Raw genomic sequence first — 21,990 nt, 5'->3', positions numbered from 1 at the left:
GAGACCACTGACAGAAAAGAAGTCCAACATGGGTCTGGATTTTTTTACTCTTGAACTCTAGATTCTCCCTGAGAGTTTTGTGTATCACCATGAAAACTTAGAGGGCAATAAGTGTTGTAAGATTTTGTTTTGAAATGAGCTTATGTGAAGCAGCAGTATGGCATGGGGGTATTTTCAATTTCACATGGTGGAATGTGAAAAATCCATGCTGGCTGTAGTATACAGCCATTCTCGTGGCTATATAATCTATTTATTACATTTATACTCCATCTTTCCTCCAAGGAGGTCAAGGTGATATACTGTACATGATTCTTATCAACTAAAATGCATGCATGTGTGAATTGGCCCTCGGTTAACTTTATCATTGCCTATCTGTGGTTTGATCTCACCTAGGATGCTCTCTTATATAGAATCAGACCATTGAGCCATCTAAATAGGTATTGTCTATACTGACCAGCAGCAGCTCTGCAAGCTTTCAGATAGGAGTCTTCCCCAGCCCAATCTGGAGATGCCAAGGATTGAAACTGGGACCTTCTGTGTGCAAAGCAGATACTCCACTGAGCAGTGCCACTTTTCCTATAATGTCCACTGCTTTCAACTTTACTCTTTGGGGTTCAGCCTATAGAAAGTTTTGGGTTTTATTCAACAGCAAACTGCTGCTCAGTGCTCATTTGACTTTAGATTTTCATTAAACACAATTGAAAAGATGGTCCAAACAGCAAAAAAAATCTCCACTGACTTTAGGGACCTCATAATTTTACTAGTAGCTGCTATAGTTCAGAAGAAGATTTTGAAAACATTACACCACTGTAACTATTGCATTAATGCCTGCCTGAATTTTACAGAGCAGAACAATGGCTTGGAGGCATTAACCATTCCACTCATTTCAATGTGAACCTTTTCCAAATTATGTCAATTATTATGCTTCAAAAGTAATGCAGGCAGCATCTCACCATTCAAACATATGAGGGGGAAAAGAGGGGAAGCATTGTGTTACAGAAATTTGCCCCCTCCCTTTAAAAAAGTATGTACAAGAAGGGTGCAAAGAATAAGAAGAAGCTGTATAGGCCATCCTATAATAACACTGGGTCATTGGTTTCATTTTTGCAGCGTATCTAACATTTGTGAAATGTGAAGTTTAACACAACCCATACACACTTTCCATAGACTGAGGTAGGTTTGCTTAAAGACTTTGGTTAATAAAAATGTATTTTTTCTTGGGTTTAAGCCTAGTCTGTTCAATTAATTTAAACATGTAGAAAAAGCATGTGGCAGAATCCTCCCTGGGTACCAGGGGAAATTAGTAATGTATAAACAGGGGGCGGAGGGAAGGGTGTGAAGGCCACACCATGGTATTTTGCTTCTTATCATGGTGTGCAGTGATGAGGCCATTACCTTGCGCCAGGGCCTGATCTAAACCCAGCCTGGAGTCTAGAAATTTTTTCAGATGTCCAAAAGCAAATTGAGGAAATAAATCTATTGATTGTGGATACTTTCTGGAGTACATTGTTGTGGTGCAGGAGAGGCCATTCTATCCGCATGTACTTCTATCCTGGGACACACACTTATCTCACACTGAATATCCTATACAGCAAGAAGTGGGAAACCTTTTTTTCAGCCTGAAGGCTGCATGTAAACTTTCCAGAGGCCACATGCCAGTGGTTGGTGGGACTAGCGGCAAAAGTGGGCGAAGCAAGAGATGTGACTTTTACCTCTGTACAGTAGATTATAGTCAAGCCACACAAACGCCAGAGGTTTCTACTACTACATGCACCTACATCTTTCTATTCTTCTTCCAGGCAAGAACCAAGATCCCAGTTCAAAACCACATTCCAGCCAGGCAAATGCAGGTGTGACCAAAACTCAAGAAATCTGGGAGGTGCATGCTGAATCCAGGCAAGCACTTCAATTTTTTTTTTAAAAAAAAACCAAATATTTTATTTTCAAATACAAAGTCCTCACACCCGTCAAGATCTGATAAAAGACATCGAGTCCTGGATGAAGTTCTGTTGCTTAGTCCCCTGCTTCTTAAAAAAGGTTAAAAACATACTTTAAAAAAAAAGTTTAAAAACATATTAAAAAGCAGTTCCAACACAGACGCAAACTGGGATAGGTTTCAACTTAAAAGGCTTGTTGAAAGAGGAAAGTCTTCGAAAGGCGCCAAAAAGATAGCAGAGATGGCACCTGCCTAATATTCAAGGGGAAGGAATTTTGATGCCAAAAAGGAAGATGTGACCAAGGCTCAGGGAATCTGGGAGGTGCACACTGAACTCAGGCACTTGTACCATAGTTATTTATTTAGCCATTGGACATTATGTACAGTTACCCAAACAATAAAGTGCAAGATGACAAAAACAACCTCTGCAGAAGAGAGTTTTATGTCTGGCATACAGTACACCTACCAACAATTTTGATGCTGTTGTTTTCATCTAGAAGACAATTTTCAATCTTCAGATCTCTAAACAAACCAAAAGAGAAAGTAAATGAGTTTGTCATGAACTCTGCTCATTGGCTCACTCCCACAGGAGGAATGCGGTGAGGTGATTTTAGTCAATTCCTCATTCCCCCTGAAAAACTGCTTCAGATAGTTTTTCTCTGGAGGGGGATGTTCCTCAGTAGGGGGAAGGGGAATTGGTGAAAATCCAGAGCAAATCTGAATCTAGATCATACTATTTTGCTCTGCAGATGATGGTGAACACTAACATCCAGAGTATAACAACTTAATGGCATTAGGAAATTTGTAAATGTGGTCTGTCCTGAAGACTTGTTGCTCCATAACAATTTATTCCAGCCCAGTGATGCAGCTAAAGCAGAGCTTGGAAAAGTTACTTTTTTGAACTACAACTCCCATCAGCCCAGTTTGGAGCCATGCTGGCTGGGGCTGATGGGAGTTGTAGTTCAAAAAAGTAACTTTTCCAAGCTCTGATAAGGCTATACCCTGCTGCCAAGGTCCAGAGTCTGTAGCCTCCCTCCTCCTCCAAATGACCACACAGAGAGTGGCAAATTATGGGGCTGTGGCAATCAGGCCTGGGGTCAGTACCTGGGCTGGCATATGCATTACACGGCCCAACAGGGGCTGATGATGGTTTTCTTTCTTCTTACTTTTTAAAAATAACATGTAATAGGGCGCTGCTGGCTGAGCATGGACATGATTACAGATATTCATTTTAGTCTTTTTACTTTAAAAATATATTACAGTTTTCTGCAACAAAATGGTGCTTGTTCCTAAGTAAATGAGTTAACCACCAGCGCAGGAGAAGCAAATATCATTTTATTCCTGTAGTCATCAGCTGAGACCAGTTTTCTCTCAGCTAAATCCAAAATTGCTACATTTTACACTCTTGTTGGACACCATCTTCCAGATGCACCTTCGGCAAACCAGTTCAACCCCCTCAAAGCAGGTATGACCCACATTCTAGTGCCTGGAAAAATCAAAGCTTAAGGAGAACCCCCCCCTTTTTGTGTGACAGAATAGCATGGCTGAAACCACTGGGTGATGCAAGAGAATTACTTTGCTGTCTTAATTATTTTCTCACATTAAACTGATGTGAAATTGTACCGATATTGGGTAAGTGGAAACCACCATAATATTAGGTGGACTATGATAACTCTCTGATTATTCAATTAGGCCTTTTATTTCCATTCTATATCAGGAGTCCCCAACCTCCTTGGGCTTGGGAGGCACATTTGGAAATCTAAGAAACTGTTCCAGAAACCACAGAATACCCATTTCACAAGAAAAACTGGTGATGCTCAGGCTCCCCTCCCCCAACAACAGGAAACACACCCACACACCTAAACAAACAACACAGAGATGGAAAAAAGCAAACAACTCCATAACTAAACAACCAAAAAAGGCCCCAAACCCCATAATTAAAAAAAATAAAAGTAAAAAGAAAATTTGGGAGATGCCAAGGGGTGTGTGTCTAAGGGTACTATGGTGCCACGGTTAAAGCGCTGGAGACTCTGGCCCTAAACTGTCAAACATGCTTTCTACCTCTCAAAGCCAACTCAGGTAATGAAATGAAATGACAAGGTGCCACACTTTCATCTGTCCGCTGAGACCATTCATTTCAGCCTTATAGTAGAGCTAGCCCTACCAGGGGATGATTGCACTGATGTTGTCAATGAGTAAATAATTTTATATTTCTAAAGTATATATGTTTGGCATGATCAATCAAAGGTAAACTCTTTATAATCCCATTAATTTGAATGGAAGAGTTCAGCAGATACTTTGATCTCCTCCACTGAAATGGTAAGACTTAAACATGCTTAGCATTTGCTGGATTATGCCCACTTAGATAAAAATGAAGCTCAGATTGCCAAAGGAAAAAAATCCTTTATGAAATTTTTTATCCTGTCTTATAAGATGTGGGGAGGGAGAGAAAACTTTTGTACCTGTGGACAATCCCGTGATGATGTAAGTGTCCTACTGCAGAAATGATCTGTCTGGTATATTTCTTGACTTCCTTTTCTTCCAGCTTCTTTTTCTCACAGATTCTGTCCATGAGATCGCCCCCTAGGCACAGTTCCATCACCATGTAATAGGAATTTTCTGTCTCTAATGTTTCATACAGCTGAACAATGTTGGGATGTTTGATCATCTGCTGTATCTGGGGTTCCCGCTTCATATTTTTTAAAACATATGAGTCTCGCCTGGCTTTTTTCTTGTCAATAACTTTTATGGCCACCTAAATAACAGAAATGTTGTCAATATTTATTTTACAATATGGCCAATACCTACTTCAGTTCAGCAGCACAAGCCTGCTTTCAAAATGTCAGAGAAAACACTTTATATTGCTCTTTTTATCTATTTATTTTATTTATTTAATATATTTCTATTCCACCCTTCTACCCTATAATAGGGCACTCAGGGCGACTTACAAAAATAAAACAAACATGTACATAATAAAATTGTAAACAGTAAAATCACAAAAACATTTATTTAAAATATATAAAATACAATTAAAATACATAAAATACTACACACACACACACACACATACACACATATATACTAAAGGGACTACAAAATTTAATGCAGAAGGCATAAAATCAGTGTCAGGCTCTACCTTCAATCCTTCAATCAATTATTTTTTAAATAATTGATCATAGCTACAGAAGGGATCAAGATACCGTTTTTTCTGCCAGTAGTCTGCATGCAGTAAAACATTGTTGGTAATGCTGGTGTCATTATAGAGACTTTGATTTTACTTAATATATTTTAAAATTAGTCATGATGATCTAACGATGATCTAATAATTTGTCCTAACAAAAATGTTTCCCATATAGCACACAATGCAGTGTCTGTACATACAGCCATACTCAAATCCCCAAATTACACATTACTGTTAGATAACTTGAATGCTAGATTTCCCAAGGGAGATAAGAGCATTAACACATTCACAAAGATGTAGATGGAATGTCAAATGCTCTGTTTAAGAGGAATGAAACAAGCTTCACTGGAATAGCCAATGGAGAACAAACATGATTAATAAACTTTAGGAGAAAAATCTAATTATTATATTCAGCATACAACATATATAACACAATAACATTAATACTTTTTTTTCAAGTCTAGTTATAGTTGTTGTTATTATTATTTAAACTTGTATCCCGCCCTTCCTCCCAGAAGGAGCCCAGGGCAGCAAACAAAGGACAAACACTAAAAACTTCTCAAAAATAAAACATCTTTAAAAACATATTAATTTTTTTAAAAAAAACATTTTTTAAAAAAAAAAAGGTTTAAAAACATTAGAAAGCCATTCCAACTCAGACACAGACTGGGATAAGATCTCTACTTAAAAGGCTTGTTGAAAGAGGAAGGCCGAAGTAGGTGCCAAAAAGATAAAAGAGATGGTGACTAATATTTAAGAGGAGGGAATTCCAAAGTGTAGGTGCCACAACACTAAAGGTCCCCAAGTTCAATATTTTGACTGTCTAGTTCAATATTTCAGAACATGTTAGCAGGTAAATATATTACTATTATATCTTCCTTCAGTTGGGTATTGCTGTTTCAGCTAAATGAAGCACCAAGTCACATTTAGATTTGTGGATGAAGAAACCAAAAACCCTGAATTTCCTCATCGAGATTAGTGGCAAACATTCCTCATTCTGTTCTAGCCACTCTCAATTTACCTTCTCCCCAGTGGGGATGTGTAAGCCCTCCATCACTTTGGCAAAGGAGCCCTTGTTGATCATTTTGCCCACTAGGTAATTCCCAACTTGTTTAGTATGGGGGAAATTCTTCCTAGGCTCTTGAGACATCTTGCTGAAACAAACAGGTATCTGTATATCCCTATTGTTTTTCTCCCAGTCTGGCAATATTATTTCCTGGTTTGCAGGATCTGTTCCTCTCTCATCTGGAGCTGCCTTGATTGCTGCAGGCATCCTTAGGAGGGTCAGGCTAGCAGATGACACCACAGTTTCAGGAGAGCACTATTTCCCAAATGCAGCATGGAATGGTTCACTGTTTCTAAGCCTGCACATCCAAGGTGCAACTACTAAGCGTTTGGCCGTACAGTATTTAATCATCTTCTCTAGGAGGCTAGTTTTCATCACTGATCTCTTTCGGCAGGCATGCAGGTCCGCTCAAGCAGAACCAAGCTGGAGATTATTAACCTAACCTGATACACAATGTCAATTAATGCCCCAGAACTGACAGCTCCAATGTCACATAATCTTATGGAACAAACCCCTCCCATTTACAGAGGCCAACATTAGCACCAAGGGCTCTGTTCATCAGCAGGCAACACCAATCTGCTAAATTAGAATATTGTTCAGGTTACTTGTATTTCCAGAGACAAACAGCACATCCGTTCATTGTTTAAAGGCATCAGGGTAGCTTAAGTGAACACAGAGTTCATTTAAACAGAAGGTGGTGAGCATGTGTTCAGAATGGCTTTCTTAACCTCAATATGCTGCTGGTCCTCTGCCCTCACATACCTCCAGAATCCTCTGGGGGAATGCAATCTCACCTTGCACTGGACAAGAGATTTACGCTGTTTTTGTTGTTCCCTGACACCCATGAGCTCACTACCTGATTCTTACCGCTTAGTAATCCCTGGACCTAACTATACCTGATGCTAATTCCATTGCTTGTAATCACATTGTTTTTTTCCTTTCTTTACTTACATGTGCAGGAGGTGTGATGCTAATTGGGAATGCTGTGCATGGAGAGGGGAGGCTTAACCGCTCATTGGGATTACAATGAAATCTGCCTCTTCCATGTTGCAGTTAGGCTTTTTTTTGGTAAGAGAGATTCCATTGATGCAATGGGACCTTCCCCCCTGCTTAGTCTAAAGCACCAGGCAGAGGTGGGGATTTTCACTGTGATCCCACTGGTGGGTTAAACTTCCCCTCCTCATGTGTGTTGTTCATAATAAATGGCAATGTCCCCCCCAAGAAAAAAATGACAATGTGAACACAAGCAACACAGATCCACAGTGAGGTTCTGACACCCGGGAAGCCCTGAGTATTTATTGGCTTATTCCAGGGATGGGCATGTGTGAGTATGTGAAGAACCTAGCCAACTGTACAAACGTAAAATTTACATTTTGTTGCTCTGTCACATCCAAATTGGCATATGACCACCCCCCCCCCCAGAAGGTTACACAGAAGAGAATACAAGCCTTCAGACTGAAAATTTCCACACCTTTGGCCTATTCTCAACATTTTCATGCTTCCCACCATGCACCCCAATTTGGGAAATATTCTTCAAGCAGAATAATCACCCACAAATGAAAGGACAGAGAATGATGTTCTCTTGTCTTCTGTGTCTTCTCCCATCCATTCTACCATCACCTAATCCATTTGCTCCTCTTCTGAAAACAAAAGAAAAAAGATGGTGGATGCAAACAGTCCCAGTTAATAAGAAAGAAAAGGGAGCACAGCACGAAACAAACTCCATATTTTCTACCCCATTTCAGAAGAAAAGTGGTGGTGGGGAGCTTACTTAAATGCAGAACAAACTTTAAAACACGGTACAGTAGGGCCCCACTCATACGGCAGGTTATGTTCTGGACCCCCGCTGTAAAGCGAAAACCGCTGTAAAGCGGAACCCATTGAATAGAATGGTGCGCGATGCCCAAAAACCGACATAAAAGTGGAACAAGCGCTGTATGAATGGGGCTTTAGTCTAATAGCGTCTAATTGAGACCGCTGTATTAGCGAAGTGCTGTAAAGCGAAGCGCTGTAAAGCGGGGCCTTACTGTACTCAGCTAAACTAACCATTGCTATGTTTGGGGAATGTGACATCTTGGAAAAAAGAGAACCCCTTACATTGCACAGACTGCCAAAGCCTTTTTCTGTTTGGAAGAGGAGAGACTTTAAAAGGAAGAATTAAAAAGGAACAAATATGCCAAAAGGAGTAACATTCAGCATTGGGGTATATATTAGATGGCGAATACAGGCCAGAAGATGTTGAAATGCTGCAGAAGAATCATACAGCCCAACGTCAACTGCAACAATGATCACATTACTTTTAGGAAGAAGTCTCACTATCATTTTAAAAAGGTGTAAAAGTCATTCATTCATCCCAGAGAATCTTGGGGATTGTAGTTCTGTGAGAGGAGTTAGGAAACTGTAACAGAGAATTCTCAGAGACTTCATGAAACATTGGGTCCTCTTGACTTTGCTCCCATTGTCTGAATCTTGCTTCCACCTGCAACCCCTTTGCCCTCCAAAAATCTGCTCCAGAGGGTTGGGGGACTGTGTGGAACACTGAGGTGAGCAGCAGCAGAGGGAGGGAGCAGGCAAATCACCAAAAATTGTCATTTCTCTCCTTCTGCCAGCAGGATCCCCTTATTGGATCAAAAGCCTTCAATGGATGGAAAGAACATTTTCATTTGTGGAAAGCTAACAGAGCAATCCAACTCAGGGGAAGCCAGCGGAAGGGGTGCTGGCGCAAGAGGAGCTGATGGGAAGGTCTGCAGCAGCCAATTGCCATTCAGAAGTCTTTGGGCTGGCTGAACGCTCAGCCAGGATCTGCATGCAGGGACCAGAAAGTAAAAGATGCTCTCACAAATATCCCTACTTCTATTGCAATTATTGCTAGACCAACCTTTTTCCCAATGCAACTTTTGCCTGGATTGGGACCTGGAGTGCTCTGAACGTGAGTTGGGTGTGCTTCTGTTTGGGCTAAAATTTAATTCTGCTGGTCAGTTGTTTTTGCTGTTATTGGGATTATGTTTTTGCATTTTATTGTTGGACCTTATTAGGAATTACAATGGTATTTCAATATGTTTCTCAAGATGTTTTCTTCAACCTATTGATTGACTATTTGAATTTTGGCTTGTAGCAGTAAATTATGTAACCTTTTTCATGTTGTGAGCCACCTTGAGCATAGATTACTATGGAAAGGCAGCATACAAATAAACCATGATGATGATGATGTGGCCTAAGTCCCTCCTCAGCCCCGCCTCTTATATGCCCCCAGAATACCCCTTTTTAAGGCCTTCCACTGACTTCCATCACCCAACTTCTGCTGAGTTGGGCTTTCCTGGTGGACTCCTGGCTGAGTCAGCAGGGTCCCAGCTCCTCCATGGCTGAGCTGGGATGAGAGACTTCTGCAGGCATAGCCTGGCACAGCCCGACTGAGCCGGGACCCAACCAGCTGAGCTGAGGGTCTATCATATCCAACTCTCCTCAGCCTGGTGTAAATAGCAGTTGGATTATGCCCTAAATTTAGATCCAACTAGGGCTGGATGAATCTGTCAATCTGTCTCTCAGTTTCTCATTTTTTCAATCTTGAGTTCAGTTCTTCACATTTCCACATCAGTTTGCAATTTTTTTAAAGTCCTCATGAAAATTCATCAGCATTTTAGTGCAAATTTGTCTTACTATACAATTTTTTGTATGCAATTTTGACTATGTACATTTTTGCAAAGAAATTTCCCCTAATATAATGCTATTATTGTTATTATTATTAATTGTATTTTTTTTCTTACTGATCTGTTTGCTGCCCTGAGCTCGTTTGGGAGGAAGGGTGGGATACAAAATTAATATATAGATGAACAAAATAATAGTATTATTAATATTATTAACTCCTGTTTCCTTGTAGTAGGGTCTATGTGATAGAAAGTGATACCTGGGCCCTTCCCCAAGACACCCACAATTTTGCACTACAGAACTAACACTGCACTCCTGAACACTTTCTAGGGAGTAAATCCCATTGAACACAGAGGGACTTACATGTGAGTAAACATCTGTGGTGTTGCACTGCAAATCTAGAGGCTTTACAGGCTGCAAGCAGGGTGTTATCACTGTTGATGTTGTGATGCATACTGTAATACTCCTCATTTTCATTGTTCCCAAGAAATCCTGTTATTGTTATTATTAAATTGTGAGTTCAAGGGCCACACTAAATGTACAAGAATTACACAACTGCCACTTGCGTGTCTTTTTCAAAACAAACAGACGAAAGGAATCAGGAGCCACCAGGGACAGTGATGGAAGGGAACTCCACTATTCCATTCCAGACTGGGGCTCCAGTGGCTGTCACCTACTATGCGCACTGGAATTGGCTACTATGTGTAGTGTACTCTGTGATGTTCCTGCTTATAGTGTAAATATGGTAAGTGCTGGTTATATAGAAGACATATGGTAAGTGGAGTGAAAGAGGAGGGGGGAGTACCTGAGCAGTAGAATGCTGGATGATTGGCTGGGCGTTTGAATGGCTGGGAGTATAAATGGAAGAATGACAGTTGAATCTGGGTGGTGAATTGTGAGGTGGTGGATTGTAAGGTGAATTGAGGAGGTGGATGGTGTTTGGTGTTGTTGTTGAGAGTGAGTCGGAGTTCTGAGGCAATTAGTAAGAAGTCAAGTACATAACAGAATATAGATGAAACCATAAGCTTGTCAACAAAGTAACTAAGTAATCTTGTTATTTCTAATTGTTAATAAATATATTTCTTGGTTAAACATAAGCCTGATTCCTTCAGCTGGGAAACACATACCAGGGGGAATAGCAAGTAACCAAGGCTGAACAGTTTGTATCGAATGGTGGCAGCGGTGGATTGGAGGAAAGTGTATCCAGTCCCACAGAGAAACCCAGGGCTATATGCTTCAGTGCAAGAGGCTGCAGGGGTGTTTGGGAATTGCCTATACCCATAGACACAAGGTATCGAGATAGCCTGGCAGGGACTAAGACACAGTCTAAAGGTTATAAGAGATACAGAGTGTGTGGCTTAGCAGGGGGATTTGTTGAAATCTGTGCTAAAGCTGTAAAGGGTAAGAAGAAAACCTGACGTTCCTGTCTGCTGGTAGCCACAAGTGAGAGCTTCACAGGTGGTGCTGGGGGAGGATGTCACATACTCCCATGGGAGCTTTCCTTCCAATGCAAATAGCAGCCCTGGATGGGGGTGGAGTGTTTACAAGCCAGGATCAGGACCATGTTGTGAAGGACAGATGATTCAACCCTTTGCCTGTGCCTCAGACTTACTAGCATCAAATCAAATCATGCATCTGCAAGTAACATGACTATTGTCACATATTGTTTGCCCTAAGAAGACTCTTCATTCTTTAGCCTTTTAAAAATAAATAATGAAAGCACATTCATAACTTCATGTATTGACATGTCCTCCATCCAGCAACAGAAATTGCACACACACAAACTGTCAGCAACAGCAAAAAGTTGTTTGGGGGGCAGTGGCAGGGCAGGGCGGGGAGCAGGACTAAACCTGAAATAGTACAGCCTAGCAACAGACACCTCAGAAGAAGCTGCTACTTTTTTATTTTATTATTATTATTTATTATTTAGTTGCATTTCTAAACCGCCCTATAGCTAGCAGCTCCCAGGGCGGTGTACAACATGATAAAACCACAATATTTAAAATACAGCAAGTGTGTATTGCGCAGACAATATAAACATTATATAAACAAAGTAAAAGAAAACTAAAAAAAATAAGATTAAAAACTTTAAAATGCCTGGGTGAAGAGGTGGGTTTTTACCTGGCGCCGGAAAGATGACAGAGAAGGCGCCAGGCGTATCTCATCTGGGAGGGCATTCCATAATTCGGGGGCCACCACCGAAAAGGCCCTAGATCTTGTTACTGTTCTCCGGGCCTCTGTATGGGTTGGGACCCGGAGAAGGGCCTTAGACGTCGAGCGGAGTGAACGGGTAGGAACATAGCGGGAGAGGCGTTCCATCAGATATTGCGGTCCAGTGCCGTTAAGGGCTTTATAGGTAAGGACCAACACTTTGAATCTGGCCCGGAAACATATTGGAAGCCAGTGCAGTTGGGCCAGAATAGGTGTTATGTGGTCGAATTTCTTCGTCCCAGTAAGAACTCTGGCCGCAGCATTCTGCACTAGCTGAAGTTTCCGAATTGTTTTCAAACGTAACCCTACGTAGAGAGCATTACAGTAATCCAATCTAGAGGTTACCAGAGCGTGAATAACTGAGGCTAGGTTCTCCCTGTCCAGATAAGGTCGTAGTTGGGCTACTAGCCGAAGCTGGTAGAACGCATTTCGTGCCACCGAGGCTACCTGGGCCTCAAGTGACAGAAGCGAATCTAATAAGATCCCCAAACTACGGACCTGTTCCTTTAGGGGGAGTGTAACCCCATCTAGGGCAGGTCTGACATCAACCATCTGAGCAGAGGGCCCCCCAACTAGCAGCATCTCAGTCTTGTCAGGATTGAGTTTCAGTTTGTTTGCTCTCATCCAGTCCATTATTGCGGCCAGGCAGCGGTTCAGTACAGCAACAGCCTCACCTGAAGAAGATGAAAAGGAGAAATAGAGCTGCGTATCATCAGCATATTGCTGGAAACGCACTTTGCTTCCTTTCAGGAGTAACTGGAAAAACTAGAAAGGCCTTTTCCAGCCTGGCACCCTCCAGATGTTTCGGACAACAACTCCCATCAGCCCCCACCAGCAGTGGTTGCCACGGTGGAGTTGCTTAACTGACTTCCCATCATCACCTTTGTTGTGGCATACCAGAAGGGCAAGGCAGCAGCGAGGCCAGTGTGATGAAAATGTACCAGTACTCCTGATGGTGCATTTACATCCCGCCAACCTCGTCTCTGACTTATCACTCCCTCTTCAGTACATGGCAGCAATGGCAATGATGGGGGATCAGCTAAGCAACACAGCCCACTAGGGGTGGGTGAGAAATTCAATTCAGTTTGCAGTTAAAGACAAATTTATCAAACCCACACTTTCCAAAACAACACGAGAACCTAAACAAAGCTATCCCTCGAAATTTTGCAGTTATCCAAATTTTGTGATGCAGTTTACCAGCTAAGCAACCTTTGCAAAAATGCTTATATTAGGGGAAAGTGTGTTGACGTGTGCGCGTTGTTGCGTGAAACAGCATACGTTACGTTGGAGTTAAGTTGCTCAAGAAACTTCTCAGATGCATTAGATCAGGTTAACAGTCTTTTATTAAGACATTATGGCTTAAGGCTTTAAGATCCCCCCCTCTAGGAGAGAAGTTCTCAGTTCAAAGACATTACACAGAAAACTCAGCTCAACACAGATAACTGCTAGAACTCTCCCAGTCTATCTTGATGCTGCCATGACAACGGCCTTGGCTATCCGTTCCCAGACTGGGCAAAGACATAACTTCTCTTAGCTACAGATTTCCACACTTTCAGACTTGATGGAAAAAACACTCAGTGACAGTGTGGTTCAATGGTCAACAATCCCCCCTTTTTCCCATCATGTCTGTAATTCATTACAACAATTACAATAATACATTTCTACAATACATCTTGCAATACAGCTTACATTTCAGTACAGTTCAGAACATCTCTGTACATTTAGCTAAAACTTTATTCAATCAAACTTTGGCTGTACACATGTCAAATACAAAGTGTCAGGATCCATGTCCACCAGTTTATGCATTCCAGGACTGGTAATTACCCCCACAGTATATCTTTCTGGCGGTTTCCCTATGTTTACTCTTGTAGAACGTCTTAATGGCACTAGGGCTTCTGCTCTCTCTGCCCCCCCATCTGTGCTTGTGCTTGGCACAGCCTGCGCAGGAGATTCCATTTCCTCAGCCTTACATTTCTTTGATCTTCGTTTCCCACAAATGAGCTCATTTAACATATCTCTGAGAGGAATATGTGTGCCCTCCACCTTTATGTCTGGATTTGGCTTAAATGTTTGTGATTGTGTGTCATCTGACCCTGTAAGAATGACTGTTTCCCTTTGATCCCAAGGTTTTTCTGAGACTTTAATGCTTCTGCTCAGAATTAACTGCTGTGTTTCTGGACACCAAACTCTGAAATATGCATTCTGAAATCCCAAAACAAAACCTTGCTGCGCCCTCGGTGCAAGCTTGCCCCTCCTTTTCCCCTGTGGAATGTGGATCCAGCATCTTGCCCCGAATTTTTGAATGTGTTGTATTTTCGGTTTTCTGCCAGTGATTTTCTCATAAGGAGACATTCCAAGAGCACTGTGTAATACCCTATTGTGAATGTAATTCTCATAAAGAATTGCTTCTGCCCAGAAAGAATTCCCTAAACTGCAATCCATTAACATGGCTCTCATTGCTTCCTGCAGCACCCTGTTTTTTCTCTCTGCAGTTCCATTGGAAAATGGGCTGTATGGAGCAGTAAAATTCTGTTTTATTCCCTTACTCTCAAGGAAGTCACTCAATGCTTTACTCGTGAATTCCCCCCCCCTGGTCCGAGTGTATAGCCCCCACTGTGGTGCCATGTTGAGTTTCGATTCTCTTAATGAACAGTTTCAGCTTTTGCTCAGCTTCACTTTTATGCTTTAACAGAAAAACATGACAAAATCTTGAAAAATCATCCACCAGTACCATGAAGAATTTCGCACCTCCGCGTGAAGCATTTATTGGCCCTGATAAATCAACATGAACTAGCTGGTAGGGAGCTGTTGTGGTTCTTTCAGCCTCCCAGTTAATTGGTGCAATAGTCATTTTAGCTTTATGACAAGAATCACAATCCATTAACTGTCCACAATCTCTTAAACGCATGTCTTCACTATGCATTGGGGTTTTCTTAATCGTGTCAAGGTTTGCATGCCCCAGCCTTTGATGCCATTCATGGACGCAGCCCTGATGTACCTGTGCCTCAGCATTTAACACAGCACACCCTGCTTGACTGCTCTTTATTACAAACTGTGAATCATTAAGGCTTCCCTGCAAACACACTTGATCTCCCCTCATTACATAACATTTGTCTTTGTGGAACAATACAGAAAAATCACAACTCACCAGTTTTCTGACTGACAAAATGTTATGAGCTAATTTTGGAACAAACAAACATTCTGAAAGTATTCCCAGTTTATCAAATCTCACCAGTCCTCGGGCTTCCACGCTCTTCTGCGAACCATCCGCAAGTAAAACAAAGTCCTGCTCATTTGTAGACGTGTAAAACAAACTCCTGTCTTTAATTAATATATGGCTTGCCCCACTGTCAACAATCCAGTCAACAGGTGCTAAATCTTGAGACTTCTGTTTACAAACAAAGTTCACATTTCCCTGCTTCAAGCCTCCGTCCCTGGAGTTTCGCTTGACTGCACAGTCTTTCTGGAGATGCCCACGAGCCCCACAGGCATAACAAGCCTTCAGCCATTGCTGTTCTTGCTTGTTTTCCTGTCTGCTTTCGGCAGCCTCCTTCTGCACGGCACTTTTCGCCTCCTTGCTTCTGGCAGCTTCCATCAGCTCGGCTCTCTGCGCCTTCTGCCTCCGCTGCCATTCCTGGGACAAATCCTGCAACGCATCCCACATCTCTTTAGCCGACGGCTCATCTCTCACACACATCAGTTGAGAATCTGATAGAGCCAAGATTATAAACGCCTGTGCCCTCTGATCTTTGCGCTTCCAGGCCGCGGTCAATACCGCCGGGGGTGGTCCATCTATAATGTCCCATAAATCCTCTTTTATCAGCAAAGCCCGCATCCTTGGCTTCCAGCTGCCATAATTCTTTTCCGTCAATCTTTCCATTGGCAAGCCTCCCCCAGACAGGTTTACAGCCATGTTGCTCACCTCTGTCTGGTACAATCAATCAAGCTGCCCTCTGGAACTCCATCTGCCATTCAGACCAGCAACTTACTCCCGTGTAATGCGCTGTGGATCTGGGCCCATAACCCCTGTTGACGTGTGTGCGTTGTTGTGTGAAACAGCATACATTACGTTGGAGTTAAGTTGCTCAAGAAACTTCTCAGATGCATTAGATCAGGTTTAGAGTCTTTTATTAAGACATTATGGCTTAAGGCTTTAAGATCCCCCCCTCTAGGAGAGAAGTTCTCAGTTCAAAGACATTACACAGAAGACTCAGCTCAACACAGATAACTGCTAGAACTCTCCCAGTCTATCTTGATGCTGCCATGACAACGGCCTTGGCTATCCGTTCCCAGACTGGGCAAAGACATAACTTCTCTTAGCTACAGATTTCCACACTTTCAGACTTGATGGAAAAAACACTCAGTGACAGTGTGGTTCAATGGTCAAGAAAGTGTGCATAAAAATGAATATATTAGTGAAAATAACATACACAAATGCATTCCATTAGGAGATGTACATTAGTCAAAACTGCATACAAAAATGTATTTAGTAGGAGAAATTCTCACTAAAATGTTGGAGAATTTTTGTGAGGATTTTTAAAAAAAAATCACATTGCTGCAGAAATGTGGAGAAACAAATTTCAGATAGGAAAAAAGAGAAACCAAAAGAACTGAAATTGACAGATCCTTCAATCCCTATCACCCGCCCACCCCCACGGCCAGAGCTTGGAAAAGTTAATTTTTTGAACTACAACTCCCATCAGCCCAATCCAGTGGCTATGCTGGCTGGGGCTGATGGGAGTTGTAGTTTAAAAAAGTAACTTTTCCAAGCTCTGCCCCCACCCACCCATGCTGGACTGGGGCTAATGAGTGCTGTAGTCCAAATCATCTGGAGGGCACCAGGTTGGTGAAGGCTTGATTAGAACTATTTTAGACTTAATAAGTGAATCCATGAAGTGCAAATGAATGAAACAGGTAGTCATTTTGGGGGGGGGGTATTATGAGCCCATTACTGCAGAAAAGAACAGCAAAAAACATTGCATGTCTTTTGTTTCCCATATGGAGATAAAGTTTTGTTGCTCAAGCCTCACCTTTGACCTTTTCGTTATTTTTTATTTCCAGCATGGGTTTCATTCATTCCTTTTTCATATGCTCCATATGGGTGCATGCCACTAGAGAAGGAGCAAACTTTGACGTTTGATGAAAAGAACAGCCCTCATCAATTACTCACCACCAATGCTTTTCACAACAAATATATTATTTGAGGAGGGGGTATGGGCTATACATATATAAGTTATTGCTTTGAACAGGCAGAGCCAAAATTCTTGTTGCCTTTGCAAGAGGCACTTCTGTGGAAGTCATGAGGAATTCACCAGTGTAAATTAAAGAAGTGTAAGACTGATACTGTGCCCACAGTTTGCATAAGTATGCACACTGCATATTTCAGCAAAGTGCATTATGCATTTATTTTCAGAGGATCTCTTGATTTCTCAAATAAAACCATTAAGCAATATACTATAATTCTGTATCAGAACTGGCGCGTTTCAGCTTATTATGTGGTCTGTGAAACAAGATACATTCATAAAATTTTACAGTGCTCTGTTGCAAAAACAAGGAGAAAATTAAGGTGCAGGCAAGAAAAAACAAAGTGAATCCTTCTTTCTTGCATTTTTATTGTTTTACAACAACCACATTGTTTTCAGCATTAGAGCTGCTAAAATAATTTCTGTCTATGGAGGAATGATATACTGCTCTTTTAAAACTAGGTGTATGCTCTCTCCCCACCCCACTTTTTCTTCTTCTGGGTCCTATTGTATGGATGTACGGAGAGGTGCCTGCCTAATAGGCCACAAGAGATTAATTTAAATAAAATCCCAATTCTCAGGGGGCTCTAAATATGGCTTTTTAATTTGAATTTTTTGTGGGTTACAGCGCTTTTCAAGGTTTATTAGCGCAGAGCTGTTCACACAGCTTGCAAAGCTCAAGTCTCAGGGAGTCTGATGATATGCTGGCCACCGTTAGTGCCAAAGATGAACCTCTTGCTGTCGGCTGTGCAACACTCTTTGTGATACAACAAAAGGCCTACTGTCAATAATGCCCAGGTCAGGACACAGCGATGAAGGCAGCACAGTAGGCCACATTCTGCAGCTAATCCATAGGGTAGAAGTCACTGGAGGGAGGCAGTGACAATCTGCAGCTACCCCTGAAATGAAGATGTTGCAAAGAGACGTGAGTGAATGCCAGCCATTTTTTTCACATGTTCTCTGCAGTTTAACCAAACTAGCCAGCTTTGGGGTGACTAATTGCCGTGGAAGGAGAAGGAAGCAAGAGCGCTCGTTGCTGTGAAGCTGTTAATGGAGACCTTACAGAGAGAAAGTCCAAGCCCTCTTGTCCAAATTGGAATGTGATGGAAATCTGCTGGAAGGTGATGACAGAAATGAAGTAAAACAGTTGTTTCCTGATCCATGTGCCAGATGTGTCACATGCTGTGATAAATAAGATCTGCATCTTACACTCCAGAAACTGGGGTATATTACGAGGGTTTATTACAACGTACCCCCCAAAATAAAATAGACTTGAAATGCACTGTTACTTCTGGCATCAAGCAATGCATGATTATTGGTCAGTGTCTGGAGCTGCTAATTCTTTTGTTTAGCTTCAAACCAACAAAGCCTATTAAAAGCTTACATTCAATTTATTGTTAGGGTATTTATTAAATGATTACAAAAAGACATTAAAGCGTTCATAATTAAATGGTTACATAGGTCCTTAAATTGATTATTCCGTGTCGCCCCCCCCAGCTCAACCCAGTACAATCCAGCCCTCTCCTCCCCTACTGGATAGACTTCCATGCTGCAAAATATCTTTGTTGTTAATTGAGGGATCACTAGTCACTAGTATAATATTTCTCCTCTGGGCTAGGGGTTGACAGCCTCATCTACAACTCAGCTAAGCCAAAATATTTTGATTTCTGTCAGATTTCTGTCTGGGTGCTCATTAACGCATTCCTGTCTATATCAGTTACTGAAGGCAGATTTTAGCTAAATTAAGGATGAAAGAAAAGGAAACATATACTAATATCTTTTTAACAGATAATCATGTAGGATTTATCACATGCATTTACTTAGACAGCATTCAATAAATAGCAATAAATAGTTCATTTTGAAGAAATTAATACAGTCTCCCATTTTATGCTCATATTGCTAGTTGATTTGACCATGATTGTGATCTCTGATTCATGGATGGAAGTTTATTTTTCCCTAGTTTCTGATTTTCTCAATATGTGCAGCTTAATGTGAGGCCTTTTCAGGTTTCTGTACAGAAACATCAACCCAGCAACCAGTTAAAAAAATTCAGTCACTTTCCACAATTAGTTTCCAATTAGTTGCAATCCAACTTGTATTTACGCTGAGCTGAGAGGAGTTGGATGTGGCAGCTCCCCGGCTGAGCTGGCAGGGTTCCAGCTCAGTTGGGCTCTGCTGGCAGAAGCCACTCACCCTGGCTCAGCCATGGCAGAGATGTGACCCTGCCAGCTCAGCCAGAGGTCCACTGGGGAAGCCCAGCCCAGCAAAAAGGGTGCCAGCAGAAGCTGGCGTAAGGCCCAAAAAAGGGACATTCCAGGGGTGTGTCAGAGGAGGGGCCAAGGGGGAAGGGTTAGGCAACATCCAACTCATGTTTGGAGTGCTCCTGCAGGTCCCAATCGAGGCTAAAGTTATGCCTGGGAAAAGGTCAAAGAAAATAATTACAATGGAAGTCCATGGAGAGTGCTTACTCCCTTTCTAGTCTCTGTGCACAGCTCCCAGCTGAGCCCGCATTCAGCTGGCATGGCAGCTCCCAAATGCTGCTGACCTTCCCACAAGTTCCTCTTCCACCAGACCCCCTTCCACTGGCTTCCCATGAGTTGGATTGCTCTGCCCAGCCTTTATGTACCAGCCACTTAAAAAGTTTTCCCTTGATTGTCCAACAGGAAGGAAAATCTAAATGTCAGGAACAAGACTAGAAGGAGGGACTCTTAAGGAGGAGTGTTAATAAACACACCCTTAAGTTTTTGATTGGGTAACCTCCCTTGTAGACTATGGGAATGCTGTGGACATAATATATCTCGACTTCAGCAAAGCTTTGGACAAAGTGCCTCAGGATATTCTGATTAGCAAGTGTGGACTGGATGGAACAACTATCAGATGGATCCACAGTTGGCTCCAGAATTGCACTCAAAGAGTGCTTATCAATGGTTTCTTTTCAAACTGGGCGGAACTATCAAGTGGGGTACCACAGGGCTCGGTCCTGGGCCCAGTACTCTTCAACATTTTTATTAACGACTTGGATGAGGAGGTACAAAGCATGCTTATCAAATTTGCAAATGATACAAAATTGGGGGGCATAGCTAATACCGTGGAAGACAGAAACAAAATTCAAAGGGACCTTGATAGGCTGGAGCATTGGGCTGAAAACAACAGAATGAAATTCAACAGGGATAAATGCAAAGTTCTAAACTTAGGAAAAAGAAACCAAATGCACAATTATAAGATGGGGGTACTTGGCTCAGCAAGGGGGAAGGGGAAGAGGAAGGAGAGGATTGGAGGGGAGCAAAGGAAAGGGGAGGGTAGGTTTGATCATTTGCATGCTTATAGAGTTCAATGGTATTTACACCCATGCAATCATGCTTAAGATAGGTAAAACTGACCATGGGGAAAAGGGAGGGGAGGGGGAGGAGGGGGAAGGAGAAGGAGGGGATTGGAAGGGGATGGGGAAGGAGGAGCAAAGGAAGGGGGAGGAAAGGGGCAAGAGGGAGGGGATGGGAGGGAGGAGAAGGGAGGGTGGGTTTGATCATTTGCATACTTTTTGAGTTCAATGGGATTTATTTCTGTGCAGTCATATTTGAAAATGGAAATGGACTGCCTTCAAGTCGATCCCAACTTATGGCAACCCTTTGAATAGAGTTTTTGTGGTAAACAGTATTCAGAGGTGGTTCTACCATTGCCTTCCTCTGAGGCTGAGAGGCACTGACTGGCCCAAGGTCACCCAGTGAGCTTTATGGCTGTGTGGGGATTCGAACCCTGGTCTCCCAGATCATAGTCCAACACTGACCCGGGGGAGGGGCAGGGAGGGTAGGAGGAGGGGGAGGGGAGGAGATTGGGTGGGTGGGCACTGGAAAGAGGGGAAGCCCCTTTCCTTTCTAAAAGGAAAACATTGTGAACAGTATCATTGCTTCTCAGCGTTTCTCCCACCCTTTTATTCTACAGAAGGCACATGTAGCCTGCCACCAAAATTTAAACCAAAGCTGTCCCTGGCCACATCCACACCAGGCCTTTATTTCACTTTGGACAGTCATGGCTTCTCTCAAAGAATCCTGGGAATTGTAGTTAGTGAAGGGTGTTGAGAGTTGCTAGGAGACACCCTGTTCCCTTCACAGACCTTCAATCAGAGAGGCTGACTGTTAAACCACTATGGCCACCGGAGCTCTGTCAGTGAAATAGGAGTGCCCTCTCAGCACCCTTCACAAACTACACTTCCCAGGATTCTTTGGGGGAAGCCATGACTGTCTTAAGTGAAATCAAAGTTTGGTGTGGGTGTGGCTCCCTGATTAGGCAAGCCAAGCAGCTGTGAATCTGACTTTTAGAACACTGACAGTTGGTTCTTACTGAGCATGCCCAATACTATCATCGAGTTCAAGCCAAAATTTATTAAATTAATTAAAAATCAGCCAAGCATTTTTTAAACCTTTAAACTGCAGAAGACAAAGGTCAGAGTATGGGGCAAGGTCAGTAATAGTATTACAGGTACTCTGTGAACATGGCTGATTTTTAATGAATTTCAACAGATTATGAGAACTCTGACTGAAAAAAGTCCAAAAGGGCTCTGGGGTTTTATTCTCTCTTTTTAGACTTTGAACTCTCTATTCTCTATGACTGTTTTGTGTATCACCATGAAAACTTAGAGGGTTGTTAAGCAAGCGTTTCTGAGTTCAGGATTATAAGTTTTGTAAGGTTCTGTTTTGAAACAAGCTTATGG

At 42.2% G+C, this 21,990-nt stretch overlaps 1 protein-coding gene across 1 annotated transcript in view; it reads right to left on the bottom strand.

The window, feature by feature from the left end:
- Positions 1–6,390, bottom strand: part of LOC133384349 (uncharacterized) — a 38,338-nt gene extending 31,948 nt beyond the window's left edge. The window contains exons 1-3 of the mRNA XM_061626256.1: positions 6,139–6,390; positions 4,399–4,691; positions 2,403–2,458 (exon numbers count right to left, since the gene is read on the bottom strand). Coding sequence (XP_061482240.1) covers positions 2,403–2,458; positions 4,399–4,691; positions 6,139–6,390 — 601 coding nt within the window. The remainder of the gene's footprint in view (positions 1–2,402; positions 2,459–4,398; positions 4,692–6,138) is intronic.
- Between the last annotated feature and the right edge of the window lie 15,600 nt (positions 6,391–21,990).

Source organism: Rhineura floridana, chromosome 4 (genome assembly GCF_030035675.1).
Source record: "Rhineura floridana isolate rRhiFlo1 chromosome 4, rRhiFlo1.hap2, whole genome shotgun sequence".
NCBI lineage: Eukaryota > Metazoa > Chordata > Lepidosauria > Squamata > Rhineuridae > Rhineura > Rhineura floridana.
This window is presented reverse-complemented; position numbering and strand designations above follow the sequence as displayed.